This window comes from Salmo salar, chromosome ssa01 (assembly GCF_905237065.1).
Source record: "Salmo salar chromosome ssa01, Ssal_v3.1, whole genome shotgun sequence".
Taxonomy (NCBI): domain Eukaryota; kingdom Metazoa; phylum Chordata; class Actinopteri; order Salmoniformes; family Salmonidae; genus Salmo; species Salmo salar.
This window is the reverse complement of record NC_059442.1, coordinates 19,082,372-19,106,710: the sequence shown is the minus strand read 5'-3', so window position 1 is coordinate 19,106,710 and position 24,339 is coordinate 19,082,372. Positions and strand designations below refer to the sequence as shown.

The window sequence follows — 24,339 nt, the reverse complement described above, 5'->3', positions numbered from 1 at the left end:
TCTAGCATTGTGTGTGTCAGAGTGTGTATTCTAGCATTGTGTGTGTCAGAGTGTGTATTCTAACATTGTGTGTGTCAGAGTGTGTATTCTAGCATTGTGTGTGTCAGAGTGTGTATTCTAGCATTGTGTGTGTCAGAGTGTGTATTCTAGCATTGTGTGTGTCAGAGTGTGTATTCTAGCATTGTGTGTGTCAGAGTGTGTATTCTAGCATTGTGTGTGTCAGAGTGTGTATTCTAGCATTGTGTGTGTCAGAGTGTGTATTCTAACATTGTTAACAACGTTAATGTGATATCGTTTGTTGCAATTCTGAGCAATTGTCTGTATCCATGTGTCACCAGTTCTAGGTGATGGTAAACTACACATAAAGAATATAAATATTACTCTCTACCCCATCATGCATCCATACTGTGAGTTTATGAATCTAAAAGTACATTTTTACACATATTTAATTTACTGATTAACACAATATGAAATAAAAACGTCTGAAGTAAATAACCAATCTGTGGTAAGGTGTAAATCTTGTGTAAATCATAAGAAGATCAGTGTAATGTTTCATATCGCTACGGCTATTTATTCATCATACATTTTTCGTCCCAAAGCTGGGACTCAATTAATGGCTGTTGAACACAGGCAGCAACCCTTCATTCTGTTGTATTTTAATTACAAATACTAAATCATTCCAGCTTGTGCCTCTTGTCCCACACACACACTCTATCCGTTGGATCCCCGCTCTCCTAGAACGACTTCCACACAACACCTCAAGGGGACACTGTTGTCCTGCTGAAAGATGGCCGACGTCCCATCTAAAATAAATAAATTAAGTAACATAAAGGGAGAAAAGTTCCTTCATTTTAACAGTCAGGCGGGCAGGCAGGCAGGCAGCCCAGGAAGTCCTGGCCAGCCCATTTGCAGTGCGGCGCTAACACGAAGTGAAACAACGCCGTAACTGACACCCAAATTGTAGTGTCCGGTAGGGGGGAGGAGTGCGGTAATAACATGTAGAAAAGTATTTTATTGACAAGCTGCCATTCCCTGTTTGCATTAGACAATTTGAGAGCATGATGACTGCACTATAGGCCCCCAAGTCCCTTACCTCACAGACCTGAGACCAAGAGAGAGAGAGAGGAAGAGAAAGAGAAGAGAGGCTTCTTGCTTCTGTTAACTGCAAAATAACAGTAAACAATATGATACAATATAAACATCTATTTTAATGAGTGAGAAAAGAAGGATGGAAGCCATTATATTTCTGTTTATATCATCAAATGAGTTAAAGACAGTGGGAAGGAGAGTGAGAAGAGCAGATAGTAGAAAGGAGCAGGAAGAGAGGGATAGATAGAGCAGAGAGAGAGAAAGAGAGAAAGAGAAAGAGGGACTATGTTTTCCTGCAGCATTGATAACACCTCTAAATAATTAAGAGTTCACTTCCTGTCAGAGGCTCCTTAATGTCCTGTCTGTCTGTATGTCTGTCCGTCCGTCCGTCCGTCCGTCCGTCTGTCTGTCTTGTCTGGAGGATTATGGGAGGACCCCTAACGTACTTCACCAGATCAGGTTTATACACACACACCTACACACACGTACATAAACGCACACACACGCCTTCTCCCCCACCCCTTTGCCCTTCTCCCGCTCGCATAATCTGGGATAAAACAGGGGGGAGGGGAAGGGAACAAACAGGGGGATGGGGAGAGGGAATTTGGGGGTCTCAATACTGAGTGTCCCCTAATCCCCCTTCCCCTTCCCCTCTCTCTCTCTCTCCCTCTTTATCCTTCTCTATCCTGTTCTCTGTGTTAACTCTGTCTCAGCAACATTTAGCAGCATTCAGTCTTCCTCTGTGACCTCATCAAACACAGAGGCTACCTGTTCTGAGGTAGCAGTGGGGAAAATCACAAAGACTACCTGTTCTGAGGTAGCAGTGGGGAAAATCACAGAGGCTACCTGTTCTGAGGTAGCAGTGGGGAAAATCACAAAGACTACCTGTTCTGAGGTAGCAGTGGGAAAAAATACAAAGACTACCTGTTTGGAGGTAGCAGTGGGGAAAATCACAGAGGCGACCTGTTCTGAGGTAGCAGTGGGAAAAATCACAAAGACTACCTGTTCTGAGGTAGCAGTGGGGAAAATCACAGAGGCTACCTGTTCTGAGGTAGCAGTGGGGAAAATCACAAAGACTACCTGTTCTGAGGTAGCAGTGGGAAAAAATACAAAGACTACCTGTTTGGAGGTAGCAGTGGGGAAAATCACAGAGGCGACCTGTTCTGAGGTAGCAGTGGGAAAAATCACAAAGACTACCTGTTCTGAGGTAGCAGTGGGGAAAATCACAGAGGCGACCTGTTCTGAGGTAGCAGTGGGAAAAATCACAAAGACTACCTGTTCTGAGGTAGCAGTGGAAAAAATCACAAAGACTACCTGTTCTGAGGTAGCAGTGGAAAAATCACAAAGACTACCTGTTCTGAGGTAGCAGTGGGAAAAATCACAAAGACTACCTGTTCTGAGGTAGCAGTGGGGAAAATCACAGAGGCTACCTGTTCTGAGGTAGCAGTGGGAAAAATACAAAGACTACCTGTTCTGAGGTAGCAGTGGAAAAAATCACAAAGACTACCTGTTCTGAGGTAGCAGTGGAAAAAATCACAAAGGCTACCTGTTCTGAGGTAGCAGTGGGAAAAATCACAAAGACTACCTGTTCTGAGGTAGCAGTGGGAAAAATCACAAAGGCAGAGGAGCAACCGCAGTCTCCCTAAAAATACAGATTCAATTTATCTCACTCTGTCAGCATGACGGCAAGATTCTGTTCAGATACCCATTTAAGCCCTATTATTTAACTTATATATTTTTAACATTATATTTAGAGGTCATGTAAATCAAATAGCATAATTGAAATGAATTTAAATGATAGCCTTAATTCTGTTGACTGAATTATGTATGTAATCCTCTAAATTGTGACTACAATACTACACACGTGTGAATACTTCCTGATCAACATGTCCCTTCCTCTTCTCCAGGGTTACAATGAATTTATTACATCCCAATTCAGGCCTTGAAATATCTTCATACAAGCTAAATATCCAGCATAATGTAAATAAATGAACGTGAAACAGTGCGGGTGGGGCATTCAGAGGAAGCATAAATAAAAGAGAATGTTCTCTATTGTAATGAATGAATAATGCTCTTACAAACACCCAATTAAACACATGATTAATAATAGAATCTATATAATTGTGAGCAATAACTCATACATGCCAATGATAGCAATACTTATCATCAATTCACATGGGATTTGGCACTTTTTTCTCCTCTATTAATTCAACAGTGATCGTTTCTATATTGTATAATAAAAGTGTATATTTCATACTCATACATGTGCAAATAAAATACTAGCCATAATCACAACAGATTTCTGTTTTGTTAAATAACATTTAATTCCATCCTTAACAGATTTTTTTTTAACTGCCCGTATTCTCTTTATAAAAAAAGAAGAGCTAGATGATTTTAAAGAGATAGAATATGTCTATCGTTCACATGAAGAGTGATACATTTTACTCTCGGTCTGAGCCATGTTTCTAACATTGTGAAAGGGAAAATGAATGATGTCATATTAAACATTAAACATGAGAAGCAGGCCAATTATTTCTGCTCATATTTCATGTAAAACGTTTCTTCATCCATCTACCTCTCCCTTCTTCCACTTGCTCTTTTTTCAGGTCCTTCTCTCCGTACCACCCCTGGGGTGTCACTTTAAAACGTACTAATAACTTCTGTCATTTATTTAGCGATTATTCATTACAATAACAAAGGACAAGGAGACAGAGTCTTTGTGTTACTTCGCACACGGTCACACAGTGGGTGTATGGGTGTGTGTACGTGTCGCCAGTGACCTGAGGGTTATCCTGCGAATAAGGTTTAAGGATTTAGTGAGGTAACTTTGCTCAACTCTGAGTTCAACTCAGGATAACCGGTCATATGGCAATGAATCCTTCAGAACGAACCTACTCTGGGGCAGGCTAACTCAGGGCTAACTCCATTTACCCTGAATGAAATGACTGAGCTGCGAGCTGAGGACTAATGCAATCAGATTCTCACCCTCATGCAAAGATTACGTCATCATCCCCTTCATTTGAGGAAGACGACTGATTAAATATTTATTTAGTCAAATGTTTTGTTTTTGTGTGTAATTTTTTAAAATGTTAAAATATATCACATTACACATTTAGTAATGACAAAATCCATTTTAAACTACACGCAATATAACACTTTTGTATGACTTAATAAAAAATATACATTACCAGTCAAAAGTTTAGACAAACCTACTCATTCCAGGGTTTTTCTTTATTTTTACTATTTTCTACATTGTATATTGCAAAGCTGTCATCAAGACAAAGGGTGGCTACTTTGAAGAACCTCAAATATAAAATATATTTTGATTTGTTTAACACGGTTTTGGTTACTACATGATTCCATGTGTTATTTCATAGTTTTGATGTCTTCATTATTATTCTAAAATGTAGAAAATAGTAAAAAATAAAGAAAAACCCTTGAATGAGTAGGTGACTCCAAACTTTTGACTGGTACTGTATATCCATAGGAGTTGGAAAAAAGGTGCTTGTGCATTGAAAAGCACAGCAAAGCACACTAAAAATTACATTAACGATAAGTAATAAAATAAAGACGGCACTTTTAAAAGCCTATTTCACACCATAGGCTTCTGAATTTGCAAGATATCTTTTCTTTAATTTTGATTTCGCACAAATGAAAATGTGTCAGTGACGCGCCCACGGGTTGACGTTTCACCGTTGTCTCAACGAGGAGTTCGGCGTTCGACATGCACGCGCAGTTACACGCCTGCTGGAGTTAGCGGCAGGCAGACGAGCAATATCCACCGTCGTCGTACGGATGAAGTCTGAGCTGGAATGTGAAGCTAACTGAAACTGGTTAGCTTTAGAAAACCCTGAATAGATCGAGCTTGCTTTGCAGGATACCCCTCTAGCAATCACACACACACTGTTCTGAGGTTTATGTTAAGGACACACACTCACACTCTGCTCAGCCCTAGGACACACGAATAATAGCGCCACTCTCCACAGCCACCTATTTAACATACGCTATTTTATATCACATTTCATGTTTGTCAACTCTTTGTTATTGTTTTACTCTGGTGCAGAGGTTACTACCTCCAGTGACGTGACACAACATTTGCATCGAAATACAACAGATTATTTAATAAAAAAATATGAATGTGAAATGTATGGTTCGTTTTAGTAATGTCACCAATAGGTGGGCAGGTAGCCTAGTGGTTAGAGCGTTGGGCCAGTAACTGAAAGGTTGCTGGATTGAATCCCTGAGCTGACAAGGTACAAATCTGTTGTTCTGCCCCTGAACAAGGCAGTTAACCCACTGTTCCCTGGTAGGCCGTCATTGTAAATAAGAATTTGTTCTTAACTGACTTGCCTAGTTAAATTTAAAAAAATATATATAAAAAATAGGATAATATCGGAAGGATGAGAGACATGTAAAGATACAAGACATGAGACAGACAAAGAGACAAGAGCAGAAGAGTACAAGAAGGAAACAGAAGAGAGGTAGACAAATAAAAAGACAGACAGAGATGTAGACAGGATGTCATCTAGAGAGAGAAAGACAGACAGAGATGTAGACAGGATGTCATCTAGAGAGAGAAAGACAGACAGAGATGTAGACAGGATGTCATCTAGAGGGAGAAAGGAGAGATGTAGACAGGATGTAATCTAGAGAGAGAAAGACAGACAGGATGCCCTCTAGAGGGAGAAAGACAGACAGAGATGTAGACAGGATGCCCTCTAGAGGGAGAAAGACAGACAGAGATGTAGACAGGATGTCATCTAGAGGGAGAAAGAGAGATGTAGACAGGATGTCATCTAGAGAGAGAAAGACAGACAGGATGCCCTCTAGAGGGAGAAAGACAGACAGAGATGTAGACAGGATGTCATCTAGAGGGAGAAAGAGAGATGTAGACAGGATGTCATCTAGAGGGAGAAAGAGAGATGTAGACAGGATGTCATCTAGAGGGAGAAAGAGAGATGTTGACAGGATGTAATCTAGAGAGAGATTGGGTTGATGAGACAGACAGGGTTTCCTGGTTGCTCGCTGAGGGACAGTGGGGTCTCAGGGAGGCTTAACCCTTCTCCACCACCAAGCTCAGTGCTGGCACATCACAGAACCACCAAACACACACCCTGGCATATCCACACCCTGGCATACCGGCCTAGCACCGCACTGGGACTGCCTGGCATAAGCCACTCGCCAGCCCTTAAACATGCACAGCATCTACACTCTCAACGCCAGCACTGCCACACACACAAGACAAACCCATTGGGCTTGCTATTGCCAGCTTTGGCAAATCCTGGTATTTTCCCAGTGCTCCGAGCATTCTCTGTGGAGTGTTACTGGGAAATATCTCCAGAAAGCAGAGCGTTCCAGAGGAGAGGCCGGAACTCCCCAAACTTCTGACTGCTCTCAGGATTAACCAGGGAAACCAGTGAGCTTCCAAACTGCCCCCTTATATCCCAAACTCCTTGATCTGGCTGTGTCAAAACTACAGTCAGATTTTATAGCTATGCAGGACTGCATTGCTGATTGAAACATGCTTAATAGGGGCTAATGAAATACATGCTGTTTTTAAACCCTCGTAAGAATGTTTCAGATGAACTACAGTACATGTTCACTCATTAGATGGTTCTCCAATTAAACGTGTTCCCTGTACTTCATCGTTTGGATTGATCTAGATCTGACATTTACAAAAGATATAGATGAGCTGGTTAAGAAGCTAGGATTTAAAGTTGGCTTTTTCTACAAAAACAGATTGTGCCTTTCTCTAAACAGCTGGAAGCAGATGATTCAGTCAACCATAGTGCAGCTGCTACTAGTCTTTAACCTGTGGATGCTGTCTTCCATGGTGCTCTTTCATCTTGATGTTCTGCTGCCATCCAGGAAATGTAAAATATTGATTTATTTGTGGAGAAATGTAATCGTTTCTGTTTCTGGATGATTTGTGATGTGTTATTTGTGGGTTTTTGCATTTTTATGTGTGTATATATATATATATATATATATATGTATGTATGTATGTATGTATGTATGTATGTATGTTGAGTATGTATGTATGTATGTATGTATGTATATATATATATATATATAATATATATATATATATATATATATATAAAATTATAATAAAAATAAATAAATAATAAATTATATATATATATATATATATATATATATATATATATATTAAATGATAATAAAAAATAAATAAATAACTAAATTATATATATATATATATAATTCATTCATTTAGTATTATTATGGTTTTTTTGGTTGTTTTCTTTATTTTTTGTATATTTTTTTTGTGTATACTGTGTATATTTATGTTGAATTATACAGGGTGCATTTGAAAAAGAGACCTAGTTCTCAATGGGGTGGCAGGTAGCCTTGTGGTTAGATCGTTGGGCCAGTAACAGAAAGGTTGCTAGATCCCCGAGCTGACAAGGTAAGAATCTGTTGTACTGCTCCTGAACAAGGCAGTTAACCCACTGTTCCTAGGACTTCATTGAAAATAAGAATTTGTTCTTTACTGACTTGCCTAGTTAAATAAAGGTTAAATACATTTATTTTTATATTCCCTGTGAAAATAAAGGTTAAATAAATAAAATTGCCTTTTCTCTGTACCCTCTCCTCCACCCTTTCCCTTAGCCTCTCTCTCATACCCCTCTCCTCCACCCTAACCCTTTCCCTTAGCCTCTCTCTCATACCCCTCTCCTCCACCCTAACCCTTTCCCTTAGCCTCTCTCTCATACCCCTCTCCTCCACCCTAACCGTTTCCCTTAGCCTCTCTCTCATACCCCTCTCCTCCACCCTAACCCTTTCCCTTAGCCTCTCTCATACCCCTCTCCTCCACCCTAACCCTTTCCCTTAGCCTCTCTCTCATACCCCTCTCCTCCACCCTAACCCTTTCCCTTAGCCTCTCTCTCATACCCCTCTCCTCCACCCTAACCCTTTCCCTTAGCCTCTCTCTCATACCCCTCTCCTCCACCCTAACCGTTTCCCTTAGCCTCTCTCTCATACCCCTCTCCTCCACCCTAACCCTTTCCCTTAGCCTCTCTCTCATACCCCTCTCCTCCACCCTAACCCTTTCCCTTAGCCTCTCTCTCATACCCCTCTCCTCCACCCTAACCCTTTCCCTTAGCCTCTCTCTCATACCCCTCTCCTCCACCCTAACCCTTTCCCTTAGCCTCTCTCTCATACCCCTCTCCTCCACCCTAACCCTTTCCCTTAGCCTCTCTCTCATACCCCTCTCCTCCACCCTAACCCTTTCCCTTAGCCTCTCTCTCATACCCCTCTCCTCCACCCTAACCCTTTCCCTTAGCCTCTCTCTCATACCCCTCTCCTCCACCCTAACCCTTTCCCTTAGCCTCTCTCTCATACCCCTCTCCTCCACCCTAACCCTTTCCCTTAGCCTCTCTCTCATACCCCTCTCCTCCACCCTAACCCTTTCCCTTAGCCTCTCTCTCATACCCCTCTCCTCCACCCTAACCGTTTCCCTTAGCCTCTCTCTCATACCCCTCTCCTCCACCCTAACCCTTTCCCTTAGCCTCTCTCTCATACCCCTCTCCTCCACCCTAACCCTTTCCCTTAGCCTCTCTCTCATACCCCTCTCCTCCACCCTAACCCTTTCCCTTAGCCTCTCTCTCATACCCCTCTCCTCCACCCTAACCCTTTCCCTTAGCCTCTCTCTCATACCCCTCTCCTCCACCCTAACCCTTTCCCTTAGCCTCTCTCTCATACCCCTCTCCTCCACCCTAACCCTTTCCCTTAGCCTCTCTCTCATACCCCTCTCCTCCACCCTAACCGTTTCCCTTAGCCTCTCTCTCATACCCCTCTCCTCCACCCTAACCGTTTCCCTTAGCCTCTCTCTCATACCCCTCTCCTCCACCCTAACCCTTTCCCTTAGCCTCTCTCTCATACCCCTCTCCTCCACCCTAACCGTTTCCCTTAGCCTCTCTCTCATACCCCTCTCCTCCACCCTAACCGTTTCCCTTAGCCTCTCTCTCATACCCCTCTCCTCCACCCTAACCCTTTCCCTTAGCCTCTCTCTCATACCCCTCTCCTCCACCCTAACCCTTTCCCTTAGCCTCTCTCTCATACCCCTCTCCTCCACCCTAACCCTTTCCCTTAGCCTCTCTCTCATACCCCTCTCCTCCACCCTAACCCTTTCCCTTAGCCTCTCTCATACCCCTCTCCTCCACCCTAACCCTTTCCCTTAGCCTCTCTCTCATACCCCTCTCCTCCACCCTAACCCTTTCCCTTAGCCTCTCTCTCATACCCCTCTCCTCCACCCTAACCCTTTCCCTTAGCCTCTCTCTCATACCCCTCTCCTCCACCCTAACCCTTTCCCTTAGCCTCTCTCTCATACCCCTCTCCTCCACCCTAACCGTTTCCCTTAGCCTCTCTCTCATACCCCTCTCCTCCACCCTAACCCTTTCCCTTAGCCTCTCTCTCATACCCCTCTCCTCCACCCTAACCGTTTCCCTTAGCCTCTCTCTCATACCCCTCTCCTCCACCCTAACCCTTTCCCTTAGCCTCTCTCTCATACCCCTCTCCTCCACCCTAACCCTTTCCCTTAGCCTCTCTCTCATACCCCTCTCCTCCACCCTAACCCTTTCCCTTAGCCTCTCTCTCATACCCCTCTCCTCCACCCTAACCCTTTCCCTTAGCCTCTCTCTCATACCCCTCTCCTCCACCCTAACCCTTTCCCTTAGCCTCTCTCTCATACCCCTCTCCTCCACCCTAACCGTTTCCCTTAGCCTCTCTCTCATACCCCTCTCCTCCACCCTAACCCTTTCCCTTAGCCTCTCTCTCATACCCCTCTCCTCCACCCTAACCCTTTCCCTTAGCCTCTCTCTCATACCCCTCTCCTCTCCCCCTATCACCCCTAACCTCTCTCCCCTAATCCTCTCCCCCTCTCTTCTCTTCCCCCTCCAACTTTAACCTAAACCCTCTCCCCTTCTTCCCTAAGACAGACACTCTAGTCAGCGTGTGCAGATCTGCGGTGTGAGAACCTTATCACTGTTGGTGTTGGAAGGAACACTCCTCTCCTCTGACTTTAAGAGACACACTCTTCCATCTCACCCTCTCCTCCCTCTCTGTCCCCCCTCCTCCCTATTTGGCTCCTCTTTTTCCTGTCTGTCTCCACTCCTCCCTCTCTGTCTCCTCTCCTCCCTCTCTGTCCCTTCTCCTCCCTCTCTGTCTCCTCTCCTCCCTCTCTGCCTCCTCTCCTCCCTGTCTGTCTCCTCTCCTCCCTCTCTGTCTCCTCTCCTCCCTCTCTGTCTCCTCTCCTCCCTGTCTGTCTCCTCTCCTCCCTGTCTGTCTCCTCTCCTCCCTCTCTGTCTCCTCTCCTCCCTCTCTGTCTCCTCTCCTCCCTCTCTGTCTCCTCTCCTCCCTCTCTGTCTCCTCTCCTCCCTCTCTGTCTCCTCTCCTCCCTGTCTGTCTCCTCTCCTCTCCTCCCTCTCTGTCTCCTCTCCTCCCTCTCTGTCTCCTCTCCTCCCTCTCTGTCTCCTCTCCTCCCTCTCTGTCTCCTCTCCTCCCTGTCTGTCTCCTCTCCTCCCTCTCTGTCTCCTCTCCTCCTCTCTCCTGTCCTTCTCCCAGACTGTATGGATGACAGACTGTATGGATGACAGACTGTATGGATGATGTATGGATGATGTATGGATGATGTATGGATGATGTATGGATGATGTATGGATGATGTAGCTCAGGTCTCTAGGAGAGCTATAGGTATGTAGTTAGCATACAGAAGGAGGATCTGTCTGTCTGTCTGTCTGTCTGTCTGTCTGTCTGTCTGTCTGTCTGTCTGTCTGTCTGTCTGTCTGTCTGTCTGTCTGTCTGTCTGTCTGTCTGTCTGTCTGTCTGTCTGTCTGTCTGTCTGTCTGGTTTAAACAGGACTAATATGGCAGGAGACCACTCAGTGGTGTGTGTGTGTGTGTGTGTGTGTGTGTGTGTGTGTGTGTGTGTGTGTGTGTGTGTGTGTGTGTGTGTGTGTATCCTTGGCCTGGTAACTGATGGCATGGGGCCAGCCACACTGCTCTTCTCCTGGGCAGATAAAAGAAGCCCCACAAATCCCCCAGCCATGCCAGAGAGAGAGTGAGTGAGTGAGTGAGTGAGTGAGTGAGTGAGTGAGTGAGTGAGTGAGTGAGTGAGTGAGTGAGTGTGTGTGTGTGTGTGTGTGTGTGTGTGTGTGCGTGTGTGTGTGTGTGTGTGTGAGAGTGTATGTGTGTGTGTGTTGGTGTATGTGTGTGTGTGTGTGAGAGAGCGATAGAGAAAGAGAGAGAGAGAGCCTATCTGAGTGAGTAAGTGTGTGTGCGAGCATGCTAAGAGTGTGTGTCAGTATGTGTGCATGTGTGCATGTGTGTATGAATGAAGAAGCATAGATCAGAGGCCTCTGTGTGAGTGTGAGGGGAAGGGCTGGCTCATGGCGGGAATCCAGTGTAAATTCAGTCATTAGATTGCTTCCAGAAACAGTATGCATAAATAAACACAGGACAGCGAGGACGAGAGGAGGCGGGGAGAGGAAGAGAGGAGAGGGGAGAGGAGGGGGGAGAGGAGGAGAGGAGGGGAAAGGAGTAGAGGAGGAGAGGAGGGGGAGAGGAAAGGAGCGAGGAAAGGAGCAGGGGAGGAGGATGAAAGGAGGGGGGAGAGGATGAGAGGAGGTGGGAGAGGAGGAGAGAAGGAGAGGAGGTGGGAGAGGAGGGGGAGGGGGAGAGGAGGAGAGTAGGGGAGGGGATGAGAGGAGGTGGGAGAGGAGGGGGAGGGGGAGAGGAGGAGAAGAGGAGGGAGAGGAGGGGAGGAGGAAAGGAGCGGGGAGAGGATGGAGGATAAAAGGAGGGGGGAGGAGGAGAGGAGGAGAGGGGGATGAGAGGAGGTGGGAGAGGAGGAGAGGGGGGATGAGAGGAGGTGGGAGAGGAGGGGGAAGGGAGGAGGAGGGAGAGGAGAGTGAAAGCATGAATCCAACCTTCTCAGTGGTCTTCTGAAGGGGGGACGTGTGTGTGTGTGTGTGTGTGTGTGTGTGTGTGTGTGTGTGTGTGTGTGTGTGTGTGTGTGTGTGTGTGTGTGTGTGATAGTGCATGTGTGTGCATGTGTAATCCATAGTAGTATTTTTGTCTGGTATTGTACAGTAGGAGTGCTGACACCGTACTCTGTATACATTGGTATGTGGGTGTATGTGTGCCTACGTGTGTGTGTGTGTGTTTGGGTTGTACCTGTAACAGTGTAGTTGAGCGGTCCATCCGAGGGTGTGTGAGTGTGTATTGTCCCGGTGCTAGTCATGTTGATGTGGTAGAGTCGAATGATGCCATTAGATTTAGAGGGTGGGGCCCAGCTGAGCCTTAGAGAGCCAGGACCCAGAGCTGTAACTATGGGAGAACCCACTTCCTCTGGTACCCCCTGCACAGTTACAGCCAGGACCTAGAGAGAGGGAGAGAGAGACCTGTTAGTCACTGACACATACAAGAGAAACAGAACGCTCGGAACATGACATCATTACTTACCTACGCAATGAGAAACATGTGGTAATGTAACTGACACTGTATATAGGTTTCTGTCTTATTTCTCATTTATCCTGTTTTCTTTATTATATACACTACCGGTCCAAAGTTTTAGAACATCTACTCATTCAAGGGTTTTTCTTATATTTGAGATTCTTCAAATAGCCAACCTTTTCCTTGATGACAGCTTTGCACACTCTTGGCATTCTTTCAACCAGCTTCACCTGGAATGCTTTTCCACCAGTCTTGAAGGAGGTCCCACATATGCTGAGCATTTGTTGGCTATTTTTCCTTCACTTTGCGGTCCGACTCATCCCAAACCATCTCAATTTGGTTGAGGTCGGGGGATTATGGAGGCCAGGTCATCTGATGCAGCACTCCATCACTCTCCTTCTTGGTCAAATAGCCCTTACACAGCCTGGAGGTGTGTTGGGTCATTGTCCTGTTGAAAAACAAATGATCGTCCCACTAAGCCCAAACCAGATGGGATGGTGTATTGCTGCAGAATGCTGTGGTAGCCATGCTGGTTTGGAATATGACATCACCGACAACGATGAGAGAACTGGCAGTGTGGTGCCAGGACAACAACCTCTCCCTCAATGTGAGCAAGACAAAGGAGCTGATAGTGGACTACAGGGAAAGGCGGGCCGAACAGGCCTCCATTAACATCAACGGGGCTGTTGGAGCAGGTCGAGAGTTTCAAGTTCCTTGGTGTCCACATCACCAACGATCTATCATGGTCCAAACACACAAAGACCGTCGTGAAGAGGGCACGACAAAACCTTTTCCCCCTCAGGAGACTGAAAAGATTTGGCATGGTTCCCCAGATGCTCAAAATGTTCTACAGCTGCACCATTGAGAGCAACCTGACCGGTTCCATCATCGCCTGGTATGGCAACTGCTCAGCATCTGACCGTAAGGTGCTACAGAGGGTAGTGCGTACCGCCCAGTACATCACTGGGGCCAAGCTTCCTGCAATCCAGGCCCTTTATAATAGGTGGTGTTAGAAGAAGGCCCATAAAATTGTCAGACTCCAGTCACCCAAGTCCTAGACTGTTTTCTCTGCTACCGCACGGCAAGCGGTACCGGAGCGCCAAGTCTAGGACCAAAAGGCTCCTTAACAGCTTCTACCCCCAGGCCATTAGACTGCTGAACAATTAATCAAACGGCCACCCAGACTATTACTTTGTACACTGCTGCAACTCGCTGTTTATTATCAATGCATAGTCACTTCACCCCCACCTACATGTACAAATGACCTCAACTAACCTGTACCCCCGCACACTGACTCGGTACCGGTACCCCCTGAATATAGCCTCGTTATTGTTATATTATTGTGTAACTTTTTATAATTTTTTACTTTAGTCTATTTGGTAAATATTTTCTTAACTCTTTTTGAACTGCACTGTTGGTTAAGGGCTTGCAAGTAAGGTCCACACTTGCATGTGACAAATAAAGTTTGATTTGATTTGGTTAAGTGTGCCTTGAATTCTAAATCAATCACAGACAGTGTCACCAGCAAAGCACCCCCACACCATAACACCTCCTCCTCCATGCTTTATGGTGGGAAATACACATGCAGAGATCATCCGTTCACCCACACCACGTCTCACAAAGACACGGCGGTTGGAACCAAAACCTCCAATTTGGACTCCAGACCAAAGAACACATTTCCACCGGTCTAATGTCCATTGCTCGTGTTTCTTGGCCCAAGCAAGTCTCTTCTTCTTATTGGTGTCCTTTAGTAGGTGGTTTCTTTGCAGCAATCCAACCATGAAGGCCTGATTCACATACTCTTCTAACTCTGGGTCTTCCATTCCTGTGGCGTCTTCATGAGAGCCAGTGTCATCATAGTGCTTGATGTTTTTTGCGACTGCACTTGTTCCGTATTTACTGACCTTCATGTCTTAAAGTAATGATGGACTGTCGTTTCTCTTTGCTTATTTGAGCTGTTCTTGCCATAATATGGACTTAGTCTTTTACCAAATAGGGCTATTTTCTGTATACCACCCCTACCTTGTCACAACACAATTGATTGGCTCAAACGCATTAAGGAAAGAAATTCCACAAATGAACTTTAACAAGGCACATCTGTTAATTGAAATGCATTCCATTCCTTATGAAGCTGGTTGAGAGAATGCCAAGAGTGTGCAAAGCTGTCATCAAGGCAAAGGGTGGCGATTTGAAGAATCTCAAATATAAAATATATTTGGATTTGCTTTTTGAATAATAGTTTTGATGTCTTCACTATTATTCTACGATGTAGAAAATAGGAAAAATAAGGAAAAACCCTTGAATGAGTATGTGTTCTAAAACTTTTGACAGGTAGTGTTAATATTATTTAAAAAGGGGAGTAGAATTCCACTCTCCGTGTGTATTTCCCTGGTCTATACAGATATGAATGAACCAGAGGGGAGATAGATAAGAGGGGATACAAGGAAAGAGGAAAGTGATTGACCCAGGGATTGAACCAGCTGCACTACAGCAGCATTTACAGGTTTTACTATTTGCAAGGCTCATATTATATATGGTTGTATCTGACCAGCCAGTTGCTCTGGATGAGAATAGGTGCTAAATGACTAAATTGAAAGGGGAAACAACAACACCAAACAAAGCGTGTAAACTTTGCACCCGGTGTGAACGTTTAGTGAATGTGGAGCGAGCAAAGAGAATTACCTGGCAATCTGGTCCTCATGGTAGCAGGGATATCCTGGTCTAATAGAATGTCACTACTGTTTCCCTCTGCTGTCCCACACCCTGACACACTATTAGGACAAGACCACAACACCTAGTTACCACGCTGTTCTCCCCCTCCTTCCTCCCATCCCTCCCTTTGTTACATTCAATTCTTCTCTGTTTCTCCCTTTTCCCCATCACCCCCTTTCTCCTTCTCTCTCTGACCCTTTCCATTCTCTTCACTTACCCTCTCCCTGGTCTCTCTTTCTCCCTCTTCTCCCTTTCTATCTCTATCTCTCAACTCCCCCATCTCTGACTCTTTCTCTTCCCTGCACTTTCTCTCTCTCTGACCCTTTTTGTTACCTTCACTTCTTCTATCTCCCCCCTCTCTGGTCTCTCTCTACCCCTGATCTCTCTCTACCCCCCCTCTCTGGTCTCTCTCTACACCTGATCTCTCTCTACCCCCCTCTCTGGTCTCTCTCTACCCCTGATCTCTCTCTACCCCCTCTCTGGTCTCTCTCTACGCCTGATCTCTCTCTACCCCCCCTCTGGTCTCTCTACCCCTGATCTCTCTCTACCCCCCCTCTCTGGTCTCTCTCTACGCCTGATCTCTCTCTACCCCCCCTCTGGTCTCTCTCTACCCCTGATCTCTCTCTACCCCCCCTCTCTGGTCTCTTTCTACCCCTGATCTCTCTCTACCTCCCCCTCTCTGGTCTCTCTCTACCCCCCATCTCTGGTCTCTCTCTACCCCTCATCTCTCTCTACCTCCCCCTCTCTGGTCTCTTTCTACCCCTGATCTCTCTCTACCTCCCCCTCTCTGGTCTCTCTCTACCTCCCCCTCTCTGGTCTCTCTCTACCCCCCATCTCTGGTCTCTCTCTACCCCTGATCTCTCTCTACCCCCCTCTCTGGTCTCTCTCTACGCCTGATCTCTCTCTACCCCCCCTCTCTGGTCTCTTTCTACCCCTGATCTCTCTCTACCTCCCACTCTCTGGTCTCTCTCTACCCCCCATCTCTGGTCTCTCTCTACCCCTCATCTCTCTCTACCTCCCCCTCTCTGGTCTCTCTACCCCCCCCCTCTGGTCTCTCTCTACCCCTCATCTCTCTCTACCTCCCCCTCTCTGGTCTCTCTCTACCCCCCCTCTCTGGTCTCTCTCTACCCCTCATCTCTCTCTACCTCCCCCTCTCTGGTCTCTCTCTACCCCCTCTCTCTGGTCTCTCTCTACCCCTCATCTCTCTCTACTCCCCCTCTCTGGTCTCTCTCTACCCCCCCTCTCTGGTCTCTCTCTACCCCCATCTCTCTACCCCCCTCTCTGGTCTCTCTCTACCCCTCATCTCTCTCTGCCTGCCCCTCTCTGGTCTCTCTCCACCCCCCATCTCTGGTCTCTCTCTACCCCTGATCTCTCTCTACCCCCCTCTCTGGTCTCTCTCTACCCCCCCTCTGGTCTCTCTCTACCCCCATCTCTGGTCTCTCTCACCCTGTCTCTCTCTACCTCCCCCTCTCTGGTCTCTCTCTACCCCCCCCCTCTGGTCTCTCTCTACCTCCCCCTCTCTGGTCTCTCTCTACCCCCCCTCTCTGGTCTCTCTCTACCCCTCATCTCTCTCTACCCCCCTCTCTGGTCTCTCTCTACCCCTCATTTACCCCCTCTCTGGTCTCTCTCTACCCCCATCTCTCTCTACCTGCCCCTCTCTGGTCTCTCTCTACCCCCCCCTCTCTGGTCTCTCTCTACCCCTGATCTCTCTCTACCTCCCCCTCTCTGGTCTCTCTCTACCCCCCCTCTCTGGTCTCTCTCTACCCCTCATCTCTCTCTACCTCCCCCCTCTCTGGTCTCTCTCTACCCCCCCTCTCTGGTCTCTCTCTACCCCCATCTCTCTCTACCCCCCCTCTCTGGTCTCTCTCTACCCCTCATCTCTCTCTGCCTGCCCCTCTCTGGTCTCTCTCTACCCCCCATCTCTGGTCTCTCTCTACCCCTGATCTCTCTCTACCCCCCTCTCTGGTCTCTCTCTACCCCCCTCTGGTCTCTCTCTACCCCACTCTGGTCTCTCTCTACCCCTGATCTCTCTCTACCTCCCCCCTCTCTGGTCTCTCTCTACCCCCCCCCTCTGGTCTCTCTCTACCTCCCCCTCTCTGGTCTCTCTCTACCCCCCCTCTCTGGTCTCTCTCTACCCCTCATCTCTCTCTACCCCCCCCTCTCTGGTCTCTCTCTACCCCTCATCTCTCTCTACCTCCCCCTCTCTGGTCTCTCTCTACACCCGTCTCTCTCTTCCTCCCCCTCTCTGGTCTCTCTCTACCCCCATCTCTCTCTACCCCCCTCTCTGGTCTCTCTCTACCCCTCATCTCTCTCTACCTCCCCTCTCTGGTCTCTCCCCTCTGGTCTCTCTCACCCCCCTCTCTGTTCTCTCTCTACCCCTCATCTCTCTCTACCTCCCCCCTCTCTGGTCTCTCTCTACCTCCCCCTCTCTGGTCTCGCTCTACCCCCCATCTCTCTCTACCTCCCCCTCTCTGGTCTCTCTCTACCTCCCCCTCTCTGGTCTCTCTCTGGTCTCTGGAGGGAGTGAGGGAGGGATGAAGGACCATCGTTAAGTGAATGACCCCCCCCCTCTGGTCTCTCTCTACCCCCCATCTCTGGTCTCTCTCTACCCCTGATCTCTCTCTACCTCCCCCCTCTGGTCTCTCTCTACCTCCCCCTCTCTGGTCTCTCTCTACCCCCCCTCTCTGGTCTCTCTCTACCCCTCATCTCTCTCTATCCCCCCTCTCTGGTCTCTCTCTACCCCCCTCTCTGGTCTCTCTCTACCCCTCATCTCTCTCTACCTCCCCCTCTCTGGTCTCTCTCTACACCCATCTCTCTCTTCCTCCCCCTCTCTGGTCTCTCTCTAACCCCCATCTCTCTCTACCCCCCCTCTCTGGTCTCTCTCTACCCCTCATCTCTCTCTACCTCCCCCTCTCTGGTCTCTCTCTACCCCCCCCTCTCTGTTCTCTCTCTACCCCACATCTCTCTCTACCTCCCCCTCTCTGGTCTCTCTCTACCTCCCCCTCTCTGGTCTCGCTCTACCCCCATCTTATTCGTCTCTCTCTACCTCCCCCTCTCTGGTCTCTCTCTGGTCTCTGGAGGGAGTGAGGGAGGGATGAAGGACCATCGTTAAGTGAATGACCAGATTACATCAGTGTATTCCGTTGTCATGGCAGCAAGCTCCGGTGTGTGTGTGTGTAATTGATGTGGTTGTGTATTGGTTTAGGTTGGGTTAGGCCATAATTGGGACTGTTTGGCCAATCCAAACAGGTGTACAAACTAATCCACCTCACTCACTCAGGGCCGCTGTGTGTGTACGTGTGTGCAGGCTTGTTCTGAAGAATAAGTTCTAGACCATTCTCTCTCTCCCTACCTCCCTCCCTCTCTTTCTGTCAGTCCAGGGGTTTGTGTACAGGGCTAGTCTCCAGACAGAAGAGTGTGCTGTTAGGAACATAATTAGATCTAAAATTAGCCAAAAGCCAGAAAGACAGTTTTCATCTGGGCTTTCATCACCTATAAGCCACAGAAATGAATTATTGTGTGATATCAGTGGAGTCCCAGAGAGATAGCTGGGCCTCTGTTCTCTAGCCATTAAGCTGCTATCAGGAATATCATGTCTGCTCAGCACTCCTGAACCCACCAGAGAGAAGAGGAGAGAAGAGAGAGAGAGAGAGAGAGAGAGAGAGAGAGAGAGAGAGAGAGAGAGAGAGAGAGAGAGAGAGAGAGAGAGAGAGAGAGAGAGAGCCCAACTGGCCAAATAACATGGGTTCAGACATGAATACACCGCACCATGCTTTTCTGTTCGCTTCCTACACTGTAGGTAATGGTCTGTTATCCTTGTCTCCGTCTGTAGGAAATCAACCATAACACATCAACCTAATCTACATAAACACACTTCATAATGAAACATAAGATACACATGTGAATACAACCACAAACAAAAGACATCATAGGAGGGGGACTATGTACTGTGAAATGTAGTCACACCCATAATATCAAGTATGAAGTAAAGTAATTATTTTATTTGAAGAAGGATAGATCAGATTTGATTCAGAGAAAGAGTTTGGCTTCTCTCTCTACATTAAGGGTGTACCTTGCCTCCTCTCAAGTGCTTCAGCTGGCTAAATTGGAGAACTACTTGAGAGTAGAGCGAATGGTGCTTAGTTCAATGAAGCCCTGGTGCTCCACTACTGTAAAATAAAACAAGACTTAACGTCACACTCAGGTGCATGAAACCATCAGAGCCTTGAAGATAGAATTAGAAATGTAAGCTACTAGAACAGACACGATTCCCTTATCTTGACGAGGTTAACCAACAGTAGAGTCTTTATGTAATGCAGTTCTGAAAGTTTTCTCTTCCTGAACACATCCCAGGTCAGGGTTAAAGTAGATATGAACTAGAGGGAAGGAATGCAGAACCATGTGACCTCTGAGGTGAAGAATATGGGAATGTGGCTTTGTCTGAAATAGCACTTTGTCCCCTATATAGTGCACTAGTTTGGGCCAGGCCAAAGAGGATGCTATTCAGACACATCCTGCGTCATGCAGCACATTGACAGGTCAGTGTTGAAGGGTCAATAAGTCAGAGTTTAGAGGTGAGGTGGCCCACCTGTGAGCTGTCGGTGCAGCCGGCGCTGTTACAGGCCCGGAGCCAGTACTCGTACTCCTGGAACGGACGGATCCCACCCACATCTGTAAAGCTCATCTCGTCTCCTCGGTAACGCTCCTGTCCGTCACGCAGCACCACGTAGTGGCTGATGTCACCTGGTGGAACGGGAAACAGACCAATGAGAAAGCACAAATGTCTGTGTGTGTGTGTGTGTGTGTGTGTATATGTATTGTCGAGGCTTACCATTGGGCTTGGCAGGAGCCTGCCAATGTAGTTGTACGACGTCATCACGGTCGCCTAGGCGACTCCAGTGGGGCGGGGCCACTCCCCAGGGCGTGTCTTCATTGGTTGTCACCACAGTGACGTTGCTGTAGCCACGCCCATAACTGTTCCAGGCCGATACTCTGTACTCATAGGTGGTATAAGGCTCCAAGTCTGAGTCTGGGAATATAGTTATAACCAGTTATAAACAGTAATAACCATGTAATAACCAGAATCAGTGGTCAATAATGAAGTAACAAGAGAAGACACATGACACAGAAAGTAGCAGTACAAAAAAGACCATACAAAAGATTCAGCAACATGACCGTAAAAGTCAAGTTATGCTGTTTCATGGGGAGAAAAGCAAGTACACACTCTACCACATAAGCAGTGAATATAGCGAGATAGATCCCTTACCGACCCACAGGAGAGCTTTACGGAAAGCAAACGTTTTCTCTGTTAGCAAGAGCAGTGGCTATAAACAGAGTCCCATGCCAGCATTAATACAAGTCCCAGTTTAGAGCAGTATACCCTGGACACCATTTGCAATGCTGTGTGTGTGTGTTAGAGCTGGGACGATAATCCAAAAATTACAGACACCGACATTGCCTTCCTCTTACCGAAGAATTTTGCTCACGTCAATCATTTTCAGTGATTTTACTACACAACGTTCTTCTAGATTGTTCTAAAACCATTATTTGATCATCAGTAATATTTGTAAAAAAATATTTTCACCTTTGTTTAACTAGGCAAGTCAGTTAAGAACAAATTCTTATTTTCAATGATGGCCTAGGAACAGTGGATTAACTGCCTTGTTCAGGGGCAGAACGACAGACTTGTACCTTGTCAACTAGGGGATTCGATCCTGCAACCTTTTAGGTTACTGGTCCAACGCTCTAACCACTAGGCTACCTGCCCCTCCAATAGCCTATACATTATGTTGATTCCTGCTATGAAAGTATCCGCTTGTCCCTGTTTCGCTGTCGACTGCTGTGTGAACGAGCCACTCACTCCCTCTCCCCACTGTGCACACGGAGGAAGGAGAGATGGATTCTGAGAAGCACAAGCGTGTGACCGTTGCTCAAAATGCAGTTGCGGGAAAAAGACAGTTTTCAAAGCAGCTACTGTTGTTCTCGTTCCAGAGAGGAGAGTCACGGCTTTCTGGGAGTATATCATGTATTTCTCACCTCTTCACATTGATTTCATGAATCCACTTTACAACCGGAGTAGGCTATGTAGTATGGTTTTGATGTAATTTGCGGTCAATATGCTACATCATGTAGCCTAGGTCTAGTGCTGGAAAGTTTTTGCAGGACATTACATTTACTGATAAATTAATCAATTAGCCTACCTGTCTACCAAGCAACAATATATTTAGAGTTAAAAATCTAGCTGTGTTTAAACTTACATTGATTGCAATTTGACTTTTTGTCCATATTGCCCAGCTCTAGTGGCAATGTTGTGTTTGTATTCCTGTGAAACCTTGACATTGCTGATTTTAATCATTTGTTTGCATTGTAGCCAGCGTGGCAAATTTTTGTGTTTCTGTGTGTTTTTTGTGTTGCATGTGTTTCTGTGGTATGAAAGCGTTGCGTGTGTTTGTAGTTTGAGTTGGTGTGTGTGTGTGTGTGGGGGGGGGGGAGAAACATCTGGTGGATGGCGGGGCAGCGACAGCTTTATGTTCCTCTGCCCAGATGGTGTCACAGCGTCGACTAGAATCACTCTCTTCTCCTTTCCTCCACACAATGCCAACACACACCCTCCACCACGCATACTGCCATTAGTCTTGATTAAACAGACGTAACTAACCAAATAAATAATCTGCAGAAAGAGTACACACGCAGACAGACAGGCGCACACACACACACACACACACACACACACACACACACACACACACACACACACACACACACACACACACACACACACCAAGGAATCCTTCACACACATCTAGTGTACGACAGCTCCGGTCATTTTCATAATTACACACAGGAATGCAGGCAAGTGGTGTTTAAATGGCCATCTTAAAGTTGTAATGATACAGAGGTGTTCGCAGGCCCACAACACCACCCACCGGAGACTTACAGCCATGAGCAAACAAGCAGCTGTTTCAGCACATGTGAGTGTGGAATGTCATGGAAAATGCATTGGTCTCCAATGTCACATGAATTTACACAATAATGTATTTTTTTGCCACAGCTACAACTTGCTCAGTAAGGTTGTTTCTGATTGGTCAAGACTTGAAGCTATTCTAAATCACTGCTGAGGGTGCTAATAAAGTTGTAGTGTTGAATGTAATGTACAGTAGTCATACCTGTGTACCTGTATCTATTGGCCAGTAGTCATACCTGTGTAGCTGTATCTATTGGCCAGTAGTCATACCTGTGTAGCTGTATCTATTGGTCAGTAGTCATACCTGTGTAGCTGTATCTATTGGCTAGTAGTCATACCTGTGTAGCTGTATCTATTGGTCAGTAGTCATACCTGTGTAGCTGTATCTATTGGTCAGTAGTCATACCTGTGTAGCTGTATCTATTGGTCAGTAGTCATACCTGTGTAGCTGTATCTATTGGCCAGTAGTCATACCTGTGTAGCTGTATCTATTAGTCAGTAGTCATACCTGTGTAGCTGTATCTATTGGCCAGTAGTCATACCTGTGTAGCTGTATCTATTGGCCAGTAGACATACCTGTATAGCTGTATCTATTGGTCAGTAGTCATACCTGTGTAGCTGTATCTATTGGCCAGTAGTCATACCTGTGTAGCTGTATCTATTGGCCAGTAGACATACCTGTATAGCTGTATCTATTGGTCAGTAGTCATACCTGTGTAGCTGTATCTATTGGTCAGTAGACATACCTGTGTAGCTGTATCTATTGGTCAGTAGTCATACCTGTGTAGCTGTATCTATTGGTCAGTAGTCATACCTGTGTAGCTGTATCTATTGGCCAGTAGTCATACCTGTGTAGCTGTATCTATTGGCCAGTAGTCATACCTGTGTAGCTGTATCTATTGGTCAGTAGTCATACCTGTGTAGCTGTATCTATTGGCCAGTAGTCATACCTGTGTAGCTGTATCTATTGGTCAGTAGTCATACCTGTGTAGCTGTATCTATTGGCCAGTAGTCATACCTGTGTAGCTGTATCTATTGGTCAGTAGTCATACCTGTGTAGCTGTATCTATTGGTCAGTAGTCATACCTGTGTAGCTGTATCTATTGGTCAGTAGTCATACCTGTGTAGCTGTATCTATTGGCCAGTAGTCATACCTGTGTAGCTGTATCTATTGGTCAGTAGTCATACCAGTGTAGCTGTATCTATTGGTCAGTAGTCATACCTGTGTAGCTGTATCTATTGGCCAGTAGTCATACCTGTGTAGCTGTATCTATTGGTCAGTAGTCATACCTGTGTAGCTGTATCTATTGGCCAGTAGTCATACCAGTGTAGCTGTATCTATTGGTCAGTAGTCATACCTGTGTAGCTGTATCTATTGGCCAGTAGTCATACCTGTGTAGCTGTATCTATTGGTCAGTAGTCATACCTGTGTAGCTGTATCTATTGGCCAGTAGTCATACCAGTGTAGCTGTATCTATTGGCCAGTAGTCATACCAGTGTAGCTGTATCTATTGGCCAGTAGTCATACCTGTGTAGCTGTATCTATTGGTCAGTAGTCATACCAGTGTAGCTGTATCTATTGGCCAGTAGTCATACCTGTGTAGCTGTATCTATTGGCCACTCCACTGTAGATCAAATCTTCTTGGGAGGAGCAGAGGCCTGGATCAGACTGTTCCAAAGGAGTGTGTGTGGTCAGGGGGGTGTGTGAGGTCATGAGTGTGTGTGTAGTTCGCGGAGAGTTTAGCGTTGTGGTTTCAGGTGTGTGTGTGGTGTGGAGTGTGTGTGTAGCGAGGACCCAGGTACAGATGTAGAGAGACGGGTTGAAGGAACAGGACCCACAGTAGGCTGTGGAGGCAGCAGACACTGAACACAGAGTACTGGGAGAACACTGGGCCTGGAAAGGAGACAACACACTGCAGTTAGACATACACACACACACACACACACACACACACACACACACACACACACACACACACACACACACACACACACACACACACACACACACACACACACACACACACACACACACACACACACACACACACACACACAGAGTACTGGGAGAACACTGGGCCTGGAAAGGAGACAACACAC

The 24,339-nt window shown here is 46.4% G+C and overlaps 1 protein-coding gene across 3 annotated transcripts in view; it reads right to left on the bottom strand.

Moving 5' to 3' along the window:
• ush2a (Usher syndrome 2A (autosomal recessive, mild)) overlaps positions 1–24,339 on the bottom strand; it is a 436,139-nt gene that overhangs the window by 68,340 nt on the left and 343,460 nt on the right. For all 3 annotated transcript variants that reach the window (XM_045714834.1, XM_045714836.1, XM_045714830.1), the window contains 4 exons: positions 23,836–24,133; positions 20,107–20,304; positions 19,864–20,018; positions 12,285–12,489 (listed from right to left, as the gene is read on the bottom strand). In XM_045714834.1, coding sequence (XP_045570790.1) covers positions 12,285–12,489; positions 19,864–20,018; positions 20,107–20,304; positions 23,836–24,133 — 856 coding nt within the window. The remainder of the gene's footprint in view (positions 1–12,284; positions 12,490–19,863; positions 20,019–20,106; positions 20,305–23,835; positions 24,134–24,339) is intronic.